General features: G+C 50.1%; 1 protein-coding gene across 1 annotated transcript; it reads right to left on the bottom strand.

Moving 5' to 3' along the window:
• Positions 1-10,632: 10,632 nt before the first annotated feature.
• Positions 10,633-12,537, bottom strand: GSC (goosecoid homeobox). The gene is made up of 3 exons (XM_006839546.1): positions 12,046-12,537; positions 11,354-11,613; positions 10,633-11,045 (listed from the first exon to the last, which is right to left on the bottom strand). The coding sequence occupies exons 1-3, from the start codon at positions 12,395-12,397 to the stop codon at positions 10,893-10,895; spliced, it is 765 nt and encodes a 254-aa protein (XP_006839609.1). The 5' UTR covers positions 12,398-12,537; the 3' UTR covers positions 10,633-10,892.
• Between the last annotated feature and the right edge of the window lie 3,081 nt (positions 12,538-15,618).

Raw genomic sequence — 15,618 nt, 5'->3', positions numbered from 1 at the left:
CACAGCGGTCAAGTGACCCACGGAAACAGTGATGAGCCCCATGCTGGGGAAAGAGACTACAAAAGACACTTGGGGGAGAAACTGAGGGACTTTGAATGTGGGCTGATACGTGTTTCGCTAGAATCGATAGGACTTCTCTTAGATGGGTTCATGGTACTGGGCTCCGGCAGGAGAATGTCCTCATTCCTAGGAGACATTCTAGGGTCAGCATCGTGACAACCACAACTGATTAATGGTTCAGCCAAAAAACGAGTGTGTGAATGTGAGAGTGTGTGAAGAGAAAGAGGAAAAGGGGGAAAGAGAGTAGGGGAGGAGAGGGAGGTTAGAGACACAAGGGGTGGGATGAGACGGTGGGGGAAAGAGAGAAATATAGCACAATTTTAACAAGGGGATGAGTTCACTTCACCATTCTTTCTGAAAATTTGAGTATTTTTCAAAACAAAGAGTTGGTATGAAAACACATAAGGGAGCTCCTCGCTGTGCTGGAGGAGACACCCACCAGGCCAAGTAGGGTACCTGGCCCTTCTACCTTTACAAGTGTTTTCCCACCTTGGAGCCTTTGCTGATGCTGCTGCCCTCTTCGTAAGAGACTCCCTGCCCCCGGCCCCAGTTCCAACAATCCACCGCCAGAGCTTTCTGGACCCCCCTCCCCTGCACAACCGCAGCCCTCCACTTCAGTACCTGGAACAAAAGCCTTGGAGCCTCTTAATTTTCACATCTGTGGCAAGGGCCTGGTGCACAGCAGGTGGCAGAAGAGAGAGAGAGAGAGACAGAGAGTGATTCTCAGGGACATCTCAGGGAGCCTCCTCTACTGTCTCGTCCCATGGTGTCCTGGGCCCCACCATACCTTCCTGTCTCCAGGTCTCCGTTCTGCCAGGTCAAGTTCAAATCCCACTGCAACTCCCACTTGCTCCAGGAAACCCTGAATAGAATTTCCAAGGAGCAACTGGTGAGCTCAAACTGCTTGCAGTTGAAACTGATTTTTCAGTCCAGTGCATTAACCCACAGCACCACACCAGGACTCCCAGTCGATGCTACATAATTTAGAATTTGAGTCTTAGGTTGTTCTGAAATTATTTCTTGTACATGAAGACTATGTGGCCAAAATGGTCACATTCTTGGTTAACTAGGCACCAAAAGGCTTTCTTCCATACCCTGTCTTCCACCCTACCCACCTCCTGTTGCCCGGGAGCCTAGCACTGTGCTGAGAAGATATACAGGAAATGAGGCATTAGACTAACCATTCAATCCGACCCCATTACTTTATCAACAACGGAGTCCATTTCTGGTTTACACTCTCAGAAAAAGCAAACCCAATACCATCAAGTTGGTTCCGACTCATAGTGTGTTACTTTTTCTTCCCATGTTGGTTCCAACTCATAGAGTTTCTGAGGCTGTGAATCTTTCTAAGAGCAGACAGCCTCATTTTTCTCCGAGTGGCTGGTGGGTTTGAACCACTGAGCTTGTGGTTAGCAGTCCAGTGCTTATCTTGTAGCATGACCAGAGCTCCTCCACAACGTAAGACAGGAAGTCAGCAAACTTCTGTGAAGGACCAGAGGATAAATGTTTTCGGTTTTGTGGGCTAACAGGGTTCTATCACAACTCCACTTGGTCCTTACGTCAGGAAAGCAATCAATCGTGAACAACATGTAAATAAATGAGCACCTGTTTTCCAATAAAACTTTATTTACAAACCTAAGACAGTGGGCTGGATTGGCCCTCGGCCTGTAGTTTGCCAACACGATCTTTGGAGGTTGACTTCAGAGCTCACTGAATCCTTCATGATCCAAGTCTCTGACGAACTATGAAGTACCCCAGCCCAGACCCAGCCTCTCCTCACCCTCTCTCTCCTCCCCAGGTAGTTTCATAGCACTGACCACCTGTCACTGCAGTGTCCTTCCCCCAACAGAACTGAAAAGCTCACAAGGCCAGGGACTATGTCCCCCACACCCAGTACAGGCCGGTGGTGGGGGCAGTGACTATGTGCCATCGAGTCTGTTCCGATTCATAGTGATCCTGTATAGGGTTTCCAAGACTGTGAATCTTTTTAGGAGCAGAAAGCCTTAGCTTTCTCTGCGGTGCCACTGGTAGACTTGAACTACTGACTTTGCAGTTAGCAGTCCAACATGTAACCAACTAGACTACAGAGTTCCTTGCCACAGACTAGGTGCCCTTTTACTATGTTGCTGAAAATCTTTAATACTTTGTTTTGAATATGTGTCTAACACTACTTTAAAAGTGTTTATTACTTATTATTGTGTTGTGTGTGTTATTTCTTATTGTGTATTATCTATTATGGAGTCCTCGTGTAGTGATGTATAGGTTTATGCGCTGGACTTCGAAGTCAGTTTGAACCTCAAGGTCAGCGGTTCAAGCTCACTCACCAACCGCTTTGCAGAAGCCCTATACAGGGTTGCTATGGGTCAGAATCAACTCAATGGTACTAACAACAGCATTATCAATCATTGCGTTGTATCATAGTTTACTGATGTGTGTATAACTGTTTATTATTGTATTGTTATGTATATTATTTATTTTTGTGCATTGTGTGCTATTGTTTATTATTGTGTATTGTGTATTATGGAGTCCTGGTGTGGCCCTGTAGGATAAACATGCAACCACATGGTCAGTTTGGACTGAGCAGAACTGTATCAGAAACCCTATACAGGGTCGCTATGAGTTGGAACCAACTCGGAGTCACGTAACTACAACAACAACATTGTGTATTATTGTTTATTCCCACGCTGCACAAACACCGATGGCTATTTTTAATGTGTGGAAATAGCTTCCATGATTAATCATTTGCATTTGTAAATTTTCCTGGGATGCAGGAAGTTATAACTTATCATCTAACCACCCGCTTTAACTATCAGTCGGCTCTGATCCTCCCATTTTGGAAATGTGGAGCTAAGCTCAAAGTTCACATTGCTTGCTGGTGATCAAGCAGGGATTGGCGTCCCGACCTCTAAATCAAATCGGTGCTTATTAAGGAAGTGATCTAGCAGCATTGTAATTAGGGCCCAAGAATCAACATTACTTGGTTGGACAAGTCATTTCACCCACTGCAAAATGCCAACAACAGCATCAATCTTGCAAGGGTATTAAAACACACATAAACACACAATCAGTTCCTGTTGAGTTTACTCCAATTCGGGATGAACCCATGTGTTAGAACAGAACTACACTCCACAGAAATGTCAATGGCTGATTTTTCAGAAGTAGATTGCCAGACCTTTCTTCCAAGGTACCTCTGAGAAAATTTGAACCTCTAATCATTCAACCAAGTTAGTAGTCCTGACCATTTGCATTATCCAAGGACTCACGCATGGGCCTGAATAGGATTCAGTAAGATACATAGAGAGTATAAAGCATGCAGAATAGTACCAGATACTTGGTGGAAAGGCACCCTAGTGGATTCCATGATGTAGCAAGGTGACAATGACCCTACACACCCTCCCTCCCAGGGTTGCACAGGGACAAGTCCAGGGTCTGCCCAGGAAACTGCAAATCTCCAAAGAAATGTAAGATACTTTTTTTTTTTTTTTAACATCACTCTTAACAGCATTTTTTTTTTTTTTTTTTTAACATCACTCTTAACAGCACTGCAGAAAATACGCTCCCTTCTTTTTAAAACATAACCCAGGAACATACAGACAAAAATATACCACAAAGATCTGCAATATGTTCAGAGCTTGAGTTGCAGTAAAGGAAAGGGCTATGTTTCCACCGCCTCACATTCGTACCCACGGTTTTGCACACGTGCAAAAACCAAAATAAAACCAAGAGGTTCTCATGAAGTCTGTAATAAAGGGACTCAGCTCTGAATTTAGTCCATTCAGGGAAGGAGTATTTTGGAGGCAAAAGCAAACATGAAACAAAATCCAACCACACCAGAATAAAACAAAGAAAAGGCCACCACATTCCTGTCCCCTGACTCTTTGAAGGCTCCGAGACTGGCCACCAGCATGCCTTCTGGGGTTACATTTAGGACGGGATGAAAACTTCAAGACACCCACAACTCTCCTTGCCTGCCCTCTGAAGTAGAAGGTGGTTTGATCAGTTTTGAGTTTAAATGTTTACTCCTCAAATACAAAACAACGTTGAGCATGCACCTCCTGGGTGTCCCTGCCATCTGGCCCTCATAGGAGGGAGCATCTTCAGATGAAACATCCAGCTGGAATGCTGGCTTCACAGCGTGGCTGTCTTCCTCGAAGAGAGGGACTTTCAGTTGCATGGGGTCTGTGTTCCAGAGAAGGGCAGCTGTATTTCTCTGGTCCCCAAAATTAGCACTGAGGATTTCCAAAGGAGGATTAGTTAATCTCCATCTGGAAGCTTCACTGGGTCATGCCTGGTGATGGTAAGAATTTGTTTTGGATGTGATTAAAGCAGGTATGGTGATCCCAGGGCTTACCAAAGCACTGCCCAGAGGGAGGGGGATCCAGGCCCACTAGGTGCCCTGCCCCCATCCACCCAACCTGGGCTGGCCCTGCAAGGAGTCCCCACCTGGAACCACGATGCAGCCTCCTCAATCCACAAACTCACCCCTGGGTGGTGGGTGGAGAAGTCTTTTTGCCATTGTGTCTTTGCTGTACAGTTGAGTGGCCATGCAGGACCACTGCCCCAGGGTTATGTGCGGCCTGTCTGGGACAGAACATCTACCACTACTATCAGATATCTCAAGTTGCTAAACAACATGGGTCTTTTCTCAGATAAATTCCCATTTTGACACTCCGCCCTCCTCACATTTTAAACAAGTGGCTGTGTGTTAGCGTCTGTGAGTCCGGAGCTAGGGGCAGTCAGAAGTGTTCTTTTTGGAGGAGCTCAGTCTGACTTGCAGGCTCAACAAGACAGTGTCCCCAGGAGCCATAGTGGCCTGGTACCAGGTCAGCATAATGCATCAGGGTTAAAGTTTCTCCAGGCCTCACATACACACACAACCAGTTAATCAGCGAGGATGCAGATGGGCACTTTGGAACTCTCTACCCCGGCTAAAATTAACTCACTAATGAGAGTTCTGGAAATCAGTTCAGGGTAAGGGGGTGTGCACGCCACAAAATGCAGTTCATTCTGTTAAACGCAGGCTCTTGATTTAGTCCACAGACTCCCGAGGACCTCAAAATTAGGAAAACAGGAGTGAGTGGAAAGAACGTCTAAGGAGGAGGAGGTGGGGAGAAAAATTCTTCAGATCTCTCTTTACAGAGGCTTCCCTTCCCGGTACTGGATACATGAGAACAAGGAAGTGCTGCTGGAATCCAAAAATTACAGACCCACTTCAGTAACTCGCAACATGTCATCTTTCCGTCCGCCTGCTCCACGGATCACCCAGACTCTGCGTTGTTGCCAAATTTCAAACCAATCCCTGACCATCCAAATGACTCTCGGGATATGTCTTGGGGGTTCCCCTTCTATCCCACAAGTGGGAGACCCCACGAGCCAAAGGACCCTGCTGGATTCATTTCTTCTGGAACCTTCCAGAGTCTCTGTACTGGCGGCAAAGTGTTGTTTTCATTTTGACTTTTGAAAAGCCCAAGGTCATTTCAGAGAACTAGGAAATGCGATTCAAATTCATTCCCAATTTTCTCCTTCTCCACTCTTCAATCTGCTTGTTCTAAACCTCCCTAGAGAATGCAATCTATTATGCCTTATCAGATGATTCCTTGTTGAAACGCAAGGGTAATCACCTTTAATTTCATTAGCATTTGTGTCAGTGGCCAACCATAAGCTCCTAAACCAACAACAATTAAAAACAAGGTGCATTCCTTAATTCCTAATTCCCATCTGCTTTACGAAGGGCATTATCCCCGGCTGTTTTTCAAAGCACAGTAATAAATGTGTCAGACACTCAGCTGGGCGCTTTCTTATAGTATCTTTAATCCTCTACTCTAGTTCTTTTACAGGTGAGGACGGAACTTGATAGACAGGGAGCTTAAATTACCTCACCCAGACCCCTGGGCAAATTGGAGGCCCCATCAAGACGGAAGCCTGGACCTGGAGGGTTTAACAGCCAGCCACCAGCTAGCTGTTCCCAGGTCAGGATCATCCTGTATATATGCTGGGTTGGAGTTCTGTTTTCATCACGGTGTGGGTCTGCGCCTTCAGGACACTTAAGGAAGAATGAAGGTAGTGATGAGAGCAAAGGGTAGTGGGAGGTGGCACTGTAGGTTAAGCATCGGGCTGCTAAACCCAAGGTCGGTGGTTCAAACCCACCAGTCGCTCCAAAGAAGAACAATGAGGCTGTCTGCATCTGTAAAGATTTACCATCTCAGACACCCACTGGAGCAGTTCTACTTTGTCCTATCAGAATCGACTTGAGGGTTATTACTGAGTCATTTAAAACCTCATACCAGTAGAGATTTACACCCTCGGAAACCCTATACAGGGTCACTATGGGTCGGAACCGACTCGATGGCACATAACAACAACAACAACAATCAACCAGTCAGAAAAAGAGTTCTCTGTCCACTCTGACTCTTTGTCCCTAAACTAGCCTCTGTCCACAGCAGAGACTAGAAAGAGGAAGCCCCCAACTTCAATCTCACATTGATACATTAAAAAGACATATCCCGCAGCAAAGTAAAGCATGCATTTTGAAAGTAAAACGAAACTTGATTCAACAAAGAATTGCAATAGACTCTTGGTGGCTGCCATTTTCAATATTCTTCTCCCCAAGCAAAGATAACTACTAAAAGCCAGGATGTACCTGCCATGGAGCAGATGCAGAACCTTGGTGTTGTTACGTGCCATCAAATCGGTACTGACTCTATGCCCAATGGCGACCCTATGCACAACAGAACGTAACACTGCCCGGTCCTGGGCCAACCTCACAATTGTTGCCACGCTTGAGCCCACTGATGCTGCTACTTTGCCAATCCATCTCTCAGGAGGTCTTCCTCTTTTTATCTGACCACCTTACCAAAGATGATATCCTTCTTCAGTGAATGGTCCCTCCTGACAATGTGTCTGAAGTATGAGAGATGAAGTTTGGCCATCCTGGCCTCCAAGGAGCACTCTGGCTGCACTTCTTCCAACATAGATCTGTTGGTTCTTTTGGCAGCCCATGACACTTTCAATATTCTCCTCCAACACCATAACTCAAAAGCATCAATTCTTCTACAGTCTTCCTTATTCACTGTCCAGCTTTTGCATGCAGATGAGGTTATTGAAAATGCCATGGCTTGCAGAACCTAGGAATCTGCATTTCTTTACACATAAGCACACACTCTCCACTTTAATCATCCTTTCAGCCGGAGTCCTTTTCAGACCTGGTAGCCTGAACACCTGGAAGTCAATACCCCAAAGCTCACCACCACCCCAAAAAGGTTGTGGAAGAGACCACTCAGGTCTGAGTGGATCAGGGCCTGTTCCATCACTTACTATGTGTTCTGGGAAAATCCTGTCTTCTCTCTGAGCCTCCAGTTCCCCCAAAGGGCAGCACCCCCACCTCCTGAAAGTGCTAGACTAACATTGGAATTGGATTACCATAACTGTTCTTCAGCCAGAGTCAGCCTGGCACTTTGTGGCAACTTCACTGCTGTACCCCCGACCCCTGGCCTCCCCCACCCAGCTCCCACTGACCCAACCCTGCAATTGTGTTGACTCCTTTAATCCTGCCCAGTTGGTGAACTTTTAGGCAGAGTTCTGTAGTACCAGCAAATGGAAAAACTGGATGCAGAGACAGTTTGATTGATGGAGAGCCCAAGAGCCCAGATCCCTGGCAGATCAGTTTTTCTCAGTATGCCCAACTGTAGAATGGGGAGAACACCTTCAAGGGTGGGATGTATTTAGACACCACTTTGCCCACCATATTTGAACACGTGGTACACACTACTTTCCAATATCCGATATGCAAAGGATGGGCTCCCTGGTCCAGCCAGATTAAGATCAAGGTGTAAGGCCCACAGCTGATTGGACCCAGTTGTCATTAGACAGGCCATCTGGTTTCCCCCTCACTCAAGGTGCTTATGATGAGGCTGGTCCATTTTCCAGGGTGGACAGGTGGACAAAGCAGTAGGTACCCTGACTCCAGCTGGGCACAGCTGTCCAGCATACGTCATTCCAATGGCTTTGCACTAAGTATTCATAGTTAAGGGTCTGAGAACCTACCTCTCCCCTCAGCACCCCATCTACCAGGAACCTCTACAGAGAAGGCAGAACCTCTAAAAACGCACTTTGACAGCTAGTCTGAGGCAAGTGAAAGACACAGATGGCTACTGCCGTCAAATTCATTCTTGCTCTTGGTGTCTCTGTAGGCCACAGAACTGCTTCACAGTTCCTGAGAACTGTAACCCTTTATGGGAACAGCCAGCCTCATCTTTCTCCTGCCGAGTGATTAGTGGATTTGAATTGCCGACCTTGGGATTAGCAACCCAACACTTAACCTACTGCACAACCAGGGCTCCTTAAGTAACAGATTGTTGCCGTTAGGTGGCGTTAAATTGGTTCCCGCTCAGTGACCCTGTATAGGGTTTCCAAGGCTGTAAATTTTTACTGGAGCAGAAAGCCTAATCTTTCTCCCAAGGAGCAGCTGGATGGATTTGAACTGCCAGCCTGCTTATTCTACAGTGTCACCAGTGTGCTTTGCAACTGATGTTGGTGAGTGCTGTTAAGTCTGATCTGATGCAGTTTCTGAGACTAAATCTTTACGGAAGCAGAAAGCCTCATCTTTCTCTTGCAGAGCGGCTGATGTTTTTGAACTGCCAAGTTTATGGTTAGCAGTCCAATGCTTATTCTACAGCAATGGATGCTGCTGTTGTTCATTGTGCTGTTGACTCACTTTCGACTCATAGCTACTCAGTGCTCCACATAGCAATTTAGAGAGTCCCAGAGAGGTCATCCTCACGACGCTCCTCGCTTTTGTCCTGTTAGAATGTTCTGGAAAATCAGGGCACAGGAGGAGGGGTAGAAAGTAGGGACTCATCACGGCCAGTTCACCCACTCCACTCCAAGAGGACAGGAGACCAGCCAGCTACATCAATTAAGGAATGACGCATGTGTGTGCGCGAGTGTGCATGCATTCACTACCCTTCAAATAGTTTCATGTGAAATTAACTTCTTTGAAAGTTTCTCTCATACTTTAGAGTCCATTAAGATTCACCTGGGCAAAGTTATACCCACTTTATTTCTTATGAGATACATATTGTAAAAATATCTGAGCCTTCATTTCCTCATCTGGAAAACGGCAAGAGAATAAGATAACGCACATAAATCTTGGGGCTGGCAAAATATATGTCGTGGTAATTGTTAGGTGCTGCCAAATGAGTTCCTATGTTCTTAACAAGAACACTGTCATCTTCACAAGCATGTTATGTTTGAAGCCCACTGTTGCAGTAACTAATGTTTTAAAAAACTGTAAGTCCAGGAAGGATTCCCTTACGCCAGGAACCATTCTATGTAAATTAGTCCCTTTAAGGTCCCTAACAACCATATTTCCTATTTTGCAGTTCTAAAAGATGAGGATTAGAAGCCTTAAATAATTTGGGCAATATGATGGAGACCCTGATGGGACCCACAGGCTTATTCTGCTATGCAGTGGGGGCATCCAAACAGCTGCCTCTTCCTTCATTATCCAGAGAGGATCCTCCTTTTCAGAGACAGGCATGGGGACCACTCCACCTTTCCTAAGGATCCTTTCCTTACTGGGGAGAAGGGCACTTTTACCTTAAAAACTTCTAAGGAGCAGTTAAAACACTGTCCATGTAAACAGCTATGACATTGGTGAGTTGGGTTCCAGGATTGCTAAGGAAGAACGACATTGGGGACTGCTGGTACCTCGGCCAAGCTTCAGGGCTCTCAGGGATTTACCTTATCTGTTAAATGGACTGAATGCAAAAATCAAAGGATGTTTAAAGCAGTAAAAGTCGTTCATGCTGGCCCCTGACCCCACCCTTACCCCTTGACTGCCTGGGGGACTTTGTGGAGGGCACCCTTTTGTCTTCATCCCTGACAAAGCCGCGTATCTTGGCAGCTGGAGCTTTCTCCAGTCTTGACCAAGCTGCAGACTGGCACCCCTACAATGCAGAAACCAGGGGTCCTCGAAAGCTGAGACTGGCCCAGAAGAAGGGGTAGACGGGCCCTGGACACCCGGGGAGAAACAGGGTGGGCCCAGCGTCGGGATCCCCAAGGGCGGAAGTCAGCAGCTCCCCAAAACCCGGCGGAAGGGACAAGAGACCTATCTGCCCGGAGGGGCAGCTGGGCCGGAAACGCTAATCCTGGAGGGGTTTGGCCTAGGAGCGAGTATAGACACTGTGGGCAATAGCCCACCTCATTTCTCCCCTGCAGACCCTGCTGCCTTAGGTCTGGGGTTTCAATGGAGCAGGGCCTGAGGAGCAGCATGAAACTGGTTGGGGGACAGGGGCAACCCCAGTTCTGGCTCCCATAGAGAAGAGTCCTTGTTCCGCCACTCTCCACCCCACGACGACGACTAGACTTTTAAACAAGGCCACTAGGCCTCCCCATCCTGTGTTTGATTTGTACTCGGTTGTTTTCCCTTCTTTTTTGGACAGGTTGAAGTGGCTCCATTTTCTTTCCAAAACAGCAGCCTACGCATCTTTTTTTTTTTTTTTTCCTGCGCCTTAGTCTGATGTGGGGATGTGATGATAGGAAGGACGTACGAAATACAGAATATGGCCCGTCTACATCGCCATCATTTTATTGTATTGTCACCGTTAACTTAACTATAAATACTACGGTGGGGAGCAAGGGAATGGCCGGCCTTGGCCTGCGGGGTTACGACCCCCTGCGCCGCCTGGGGCCCAGGCGTCTGTACACTATTTACAACTCATTTCTTTCTCTCAACCTCCCTCCCCTCAAGGCAGCGCGTGTGCAAGAAAATAGCATCGTCCGTCTATGCAAGTCCTTCGAGTTAGCCCAGTACCGTGGCCGGCCCGCGGCCGTCAGCTGTCCGAGTCCAAATCGCTTTTACCTTCCTCTTCCCTCTTCGCCGGCGACGCCTTGGCGGTCTTGTTCCATTTCTCTGCGTTTTCTGACTCCGAGGACGATGACCGTTTTTGCCGCCTCCATTTGGCACGGCGGTTCTTAAACCAGACCTGTTGCGCAACGGAGAACACAACAACAACTAAGATAAAATTCGCGCGTCGCCCTGACCCTGGCTATCCGGGGAATTCGTCGGGACTGCAAGGCGGCCCGACGAGGACTCACTACCGGGAACCCCCTCCCCGAGAGTCCTCCAAGGACTTGAGGGGCGACACTCGTTCCCGCTTCCGCATTTCCCCCCAACTTCCTGGGCCTACCAGCGCGTTCCAGCCGCCACCGGGGAGGTTTTATAAACGCAGGGAGACCCAAAGACTGCTGGGCAGACCTGGCTCACGCCCCGTTTCGCGGGAAGCGCGCTTACCTCCACCTTCTCCTCTCGGAGGTGCACTTTCCGGGCCAGCTGCTCGCGCGTGCCCACGTCCGGGTACTTGGTTTCCTGGAAGAGGTTCTCCAGCGCTTCGAGCTGCTCGTCAGTGAAGATGGTGCGGTGCCGCCGCTTCCGCCGGCAATGCAGCTGGTTTAGGAGCTGCAGCTCCGTGCGCGACAGCGTGCCCACGTTCATGTATGGCAACATCTGGTGCGGCACAGGGGACACCAGCACAGAACCGGGACCCTCGTAGCCTGCGACGACAGAGTGGGGCGCACGATCAGTCCCGTCTGGAGACGCGTCCAGCCCTGGCCTCCCTCGGCCCTGCCGCCTGCCCTAGACCCGTTCCGACTTAAAAATCATCCTCAAGGGAGTACTGGGAATTGGGAATGCAAGAGAATTGGGGAAGTGTCCACTCGCAAATCCCCAAAGCCGGTTCTATAAATTTTAAAACTCTAGTCTCCCTCCATAAAAGGGCAGAGTTGCATTTCTCCAACTCTCTCTTAAACTTTGCAACAAGAAGCGTGCAAACTCCCGTTCACGGCAAAAAATATATAAGGGGATGCTACAGATTTGCAAAGTAACAAAAATTTGTGCACAATACAAATAAGTCAGCGCCGCCGCCCCCACACCCAGGGGCCGAGGTTCGCGGCGGGCAGCGCCACCAGACGCGAACCAGACCCTACCTGGGGGCGTCGGAACACAGGAACACTGCTGGGCTCCCAGTGGCGGCACGGCCCCACAGCAGGCCGGACCCACGGGTGCCGCCTGCACGTGCAGCTGCCCATAGAAGTAGTTATTGTAACCCAAGCGGGAGCCGCCGACCGCGGCTGAGAGGCCCGTGCCGCCCGGGGCCACGGGGCGCGGGTAGAAGGCGCCATAGTCCGTAGAGCCGCCGCCGCCGCCGTAGAGTGAGTCCCCATGCAGGGCCGGGAAGACGACGGGCGCCGTGGCGCTGGGCGCCACCGGCAGCACTGAGTCCTTGCAGCGCGGTCGGGCGGCCAGGATGTTGTCGATGCTGAACATGCTGGCGGGCATCCCCGAGCCCCGCGCTGGGACCAGGGGTGGCGGGGACAAGCCGAAGAAAGAGCCTCCAAGTGGGGGGGTCCCGTTCCTCCCGCTGCCGACCAAAGCGAAAGAGACGCGGCCGGCTAGGGCGCAATCCGCGCCCCTCCCCGCCCCCTGCGTCCGCGCGCCTCCTTCGCCCGCCCCGCGCCGCCGCGCGCCCAGCTCAACCCGCGGGAGGACGGCGCTCAATCGGCTCAACCTCTTGTTGGTTTTATACCGAGTCGACGTCATCCTGGATTTAGTTCCTGGTAATAGGCAGATGACAAACAGAACCCGATTTGGCCCTTTCTTTTCCTTTGGGGGGGGGGATTAAGAAGGGAGGAGGGGACGAGGTGCCAAAGAGGAGGGGGTTCTGCAGCCCGAAGAGAGATTGTGGATTGAGAATTAATGAAATTAACCTAATCTTTTTCAGACCGGGGGCCGCTCCGCTGGCCGGCAGTGCTGGGCCGGCGGCCTAATTGCCCTGGTTAATCTCATTAATTCCATTGTGCGGTCGCAGTTAACAACTCCCCTCCGCCCGCTCTCTCAGCCCCCACCCTTTTTTCTCAGATTGGGTCCTATTATTGGGTGCGATTTCCTCTGCCCGTAGCTCACAATCTTTGTGGCCCGTTTGACTTTGGGGCTACTCCCCCCCCCCTTTTTTTTTTTAGAGAAACTTGCTTTAGAATCTGTGAGGAATTCCTTCTTCAACAGGATTGGCAACTACGCCCCTCCTCGACCCTCCTCCCTCCATTTTTTTTTTTTTTTTAATCTGCAGCATCTCTCCTAACCAAAGTAGTTAACCTGCCCCCCCTCTGAAAACTTTGGTATTTGATAAGGTCAAAAATTTTAAAGGCAAAAACATTGGAAGAAGAGGTGCATCTTATTTCTCAAAAACCCCAAAGTTTTAGTTTCCACTGAACACCAGTGCGGAACCCTAGGCCCTACACATCGGAGACCAAATTCCACTAGTTAAATTTCGCACCAATAGTAGCCCCCAGAAGCCTTACTTCCAGTTGATCCCAGCCTAGGTGTCGGTAGGTTTCCTGGTTTGATTTCCTTTGTTTTAATTTTTGAAGTAAGGGTATCTTCTCCTTTTCACTGCTCCCACATCCCATCCAGACGTGGCCTTTGAGGCTTCCCTATCCCCTTCCTCAACAACTGAATTGCACTTTTCCCTTGCGAACTGCCCGTTTCTGGGTAGGGCAGACCTCGTTTGGGCCCTTCCCTGGGCCCCGATGGCCTGCATCAAGCCCGGCTCTGCTCACCGCAGGCGGCCGCCGTGATTCGCGGGAACTTCAGCGCAGCACGGCCCGGCCGCCGGAGTCACGGGAGGCGCAGCCAGAGGCCGAGTGCCCTGCGAGAAGGTAGGCGGCGGTGTGCGCTGAACGAAAGCAGCCCCCTGGACCCCGCGGGTCGGGCGCAAGGCCGCGGCCCACAAAGTCGTCCTTCCCAGGCCCTTTGCGCAGCCCATTCCGGCTGCTCCAGGCGAAGGGGCCGTGCCAGACACAAGCGAGAGTGCCTAGGACTAGGGTGGAAGACACGTTGTGTTTCCCGAAGGAAGGCCGCGTTTAACTTCATACAGTTTTCGCGATTTCTCTTTGGCTAATTAACCAGGGGTTCCAGCACGGCTGTCTGAAGTCGCCGGAGTCGGGCTCAGTAAGTGGACTGCCCTCACTGGCACGGGGGAAAAGGGGAAAGGGCAAGTCTTAATTGCTGTTCCAGGATCAGAGGGGCCTCCGGCGGCGTACAGGGTTAGTTCGGTTGGGGCGCAGCCCTCGGGCGAAGCGCGGGCGCGGCGGGGCGAAGCCCGGAGGCGGCGAGTCTGCTTGCAGGCCTCTCGGAGTGGACCTGAGCCCTCAAGCCCACCATCTCCGGAACTTAAACCCTAGTTTTCAACAGTGGTGTGCAGACTAAGAGGTGGGGTTGGGGTCGTGATTAAGGCAAGGCGGAGATGTGCCCTAGTTTGGGGTAGACTGAGTTTTTACCATAAAAACCACTCCGGGAGGGGGTACGGTGATCCTGCCCTACAGAGCGGTCTGTCTGAGATTGGAAGTGGACCGGGGGGGGGGCATTTTTCTGCGCTCAGAGACTTAAAAATCCTTGTTTTCTTGGTGCACACAGTCCCCGCCGACCTTTTTCAGGTGTCACTGTACAGGACATTTGGTGGGAGCCAACTAGATGCTGCGACTCAGCTGGCATTTTGGCGGCGTCTGCATTGGTTGCCGGGCACTAGTGGCGGGGCGCGCGCGAGTGGAGGCATTCAAATCTGCGCTTGAGCGCCCCAAGCTTTTCAGCCTACGTGGTCAGACCAGGACGGCGCTCAAACTTTCGTATTTCACCTGAAAAACTTCCTCTAAGTTTCTAGTAGTATTAGAGCACCCTCCCCCTCATACACCCCACACCTCCTTTTGCTTGGCACTTTGTTCCTTTTGAATAATCAGGGTTAGCCAACTGCCAAGCAGTTCCCTTAGCTTTTCTGCATCCCTTCCACCATGCCATCCGACCTCTAGATAAAAGAGCACTTTCACAGGGAGTCTGAAGTAAAGAGTTCTAGACAGAATCTCTACCTTGCAAAGCATTCCCTCGCTCTGGGACTCGCAGTTATTTTTAGCTGATTGAACGAACCAACGCTCATTGTGTCTCTCAACCCTACCATTTAATAAGACAGGGTAACTGTCTCCAAGGAAGTTGGGGGTGGACGCGGGACATTTTCTAGTTCTTTTCATTGGGACAAAGGAATGTACTATCCCCACCTCCTCCCTGCAACCGAGGCATGGGGTGCCTGCATCAACTGGGTCCAAATAAGGACAAGTGGTCGCCAATTCAGCCCTTCTGCAGAGGGACCTTTCTCGGGAGGTGTAACTGTACTCTAGTCATTCTAACAGCTCTCCGGGGCTGCCCCCCTTTGGAGGAGCCTCCTCCTCCAGGTTACCCCTCTATCTGCTGTTGCCCCACATTGCCTGCTGGGAGGCAGGCCCCCGGGCAGGCAGGCCGACGCCTCCTCCGCAGCCCGAAACCTACAAGTGTCTGCCCAGCGCTCAACAAATAATCAGCAGCTTCTAGTCACCCGGCGCAATTGGAATAACAAATACGACGCACGCAAATTGCCTGCCTCGTGTTGCTAAGCGATTGTTTGCCGGCCCCGCACGCACTGCTCAGCATGGGAGGCCGGAGCGCTTCAAGAGCCTGTCCTCCAGCGCTTAGGTCGG

This window comes from Chrysochloris asiatica, unplaced genomic scaffold (genome assembly GCF_000296735.1).
Source record: "Chrysochloris asiatica unplaced genomic scaffold, ChrAsi1.0 scaffold00025, whole genome shotgun sequence".
In the NCBI taxonomy this organism is placed as follows: Eukaryota; Metazoa; Chordata; class Mammalia; order Afrosoricida; family Chrysochloridae; genus Chrysochloris; species Chrysochloris asiatica.
Note: the sequence above shows the minus strand (reverse complement) of the source record. Positions and strands in the feature narration are given on the sequence as shown.

Coding starts and splice junctions, on each gene's coding strand:
- GSC (XM_006839546.1), bottom strand. CDS start 12,397: ATGCCCGCCAGCATGTTCAGCATCGACAACATCCTGGCCGCCCGACCG. Junction 11,614..12,045: donor CTGTGTTCCGACGCCCCCAG/GTAGGGTCTGGT, acceptor CTGTCGTCGCAG/GCTACGAGGGTCCCGGTTCT. Junction 11,046..11,353: donor TCCGAGAGGAGAAGGTGGAG/GTAAGCGCGCTT, acceptor GTTGCGCAACAG/GTCTGGTTTAAGAACCGCCG.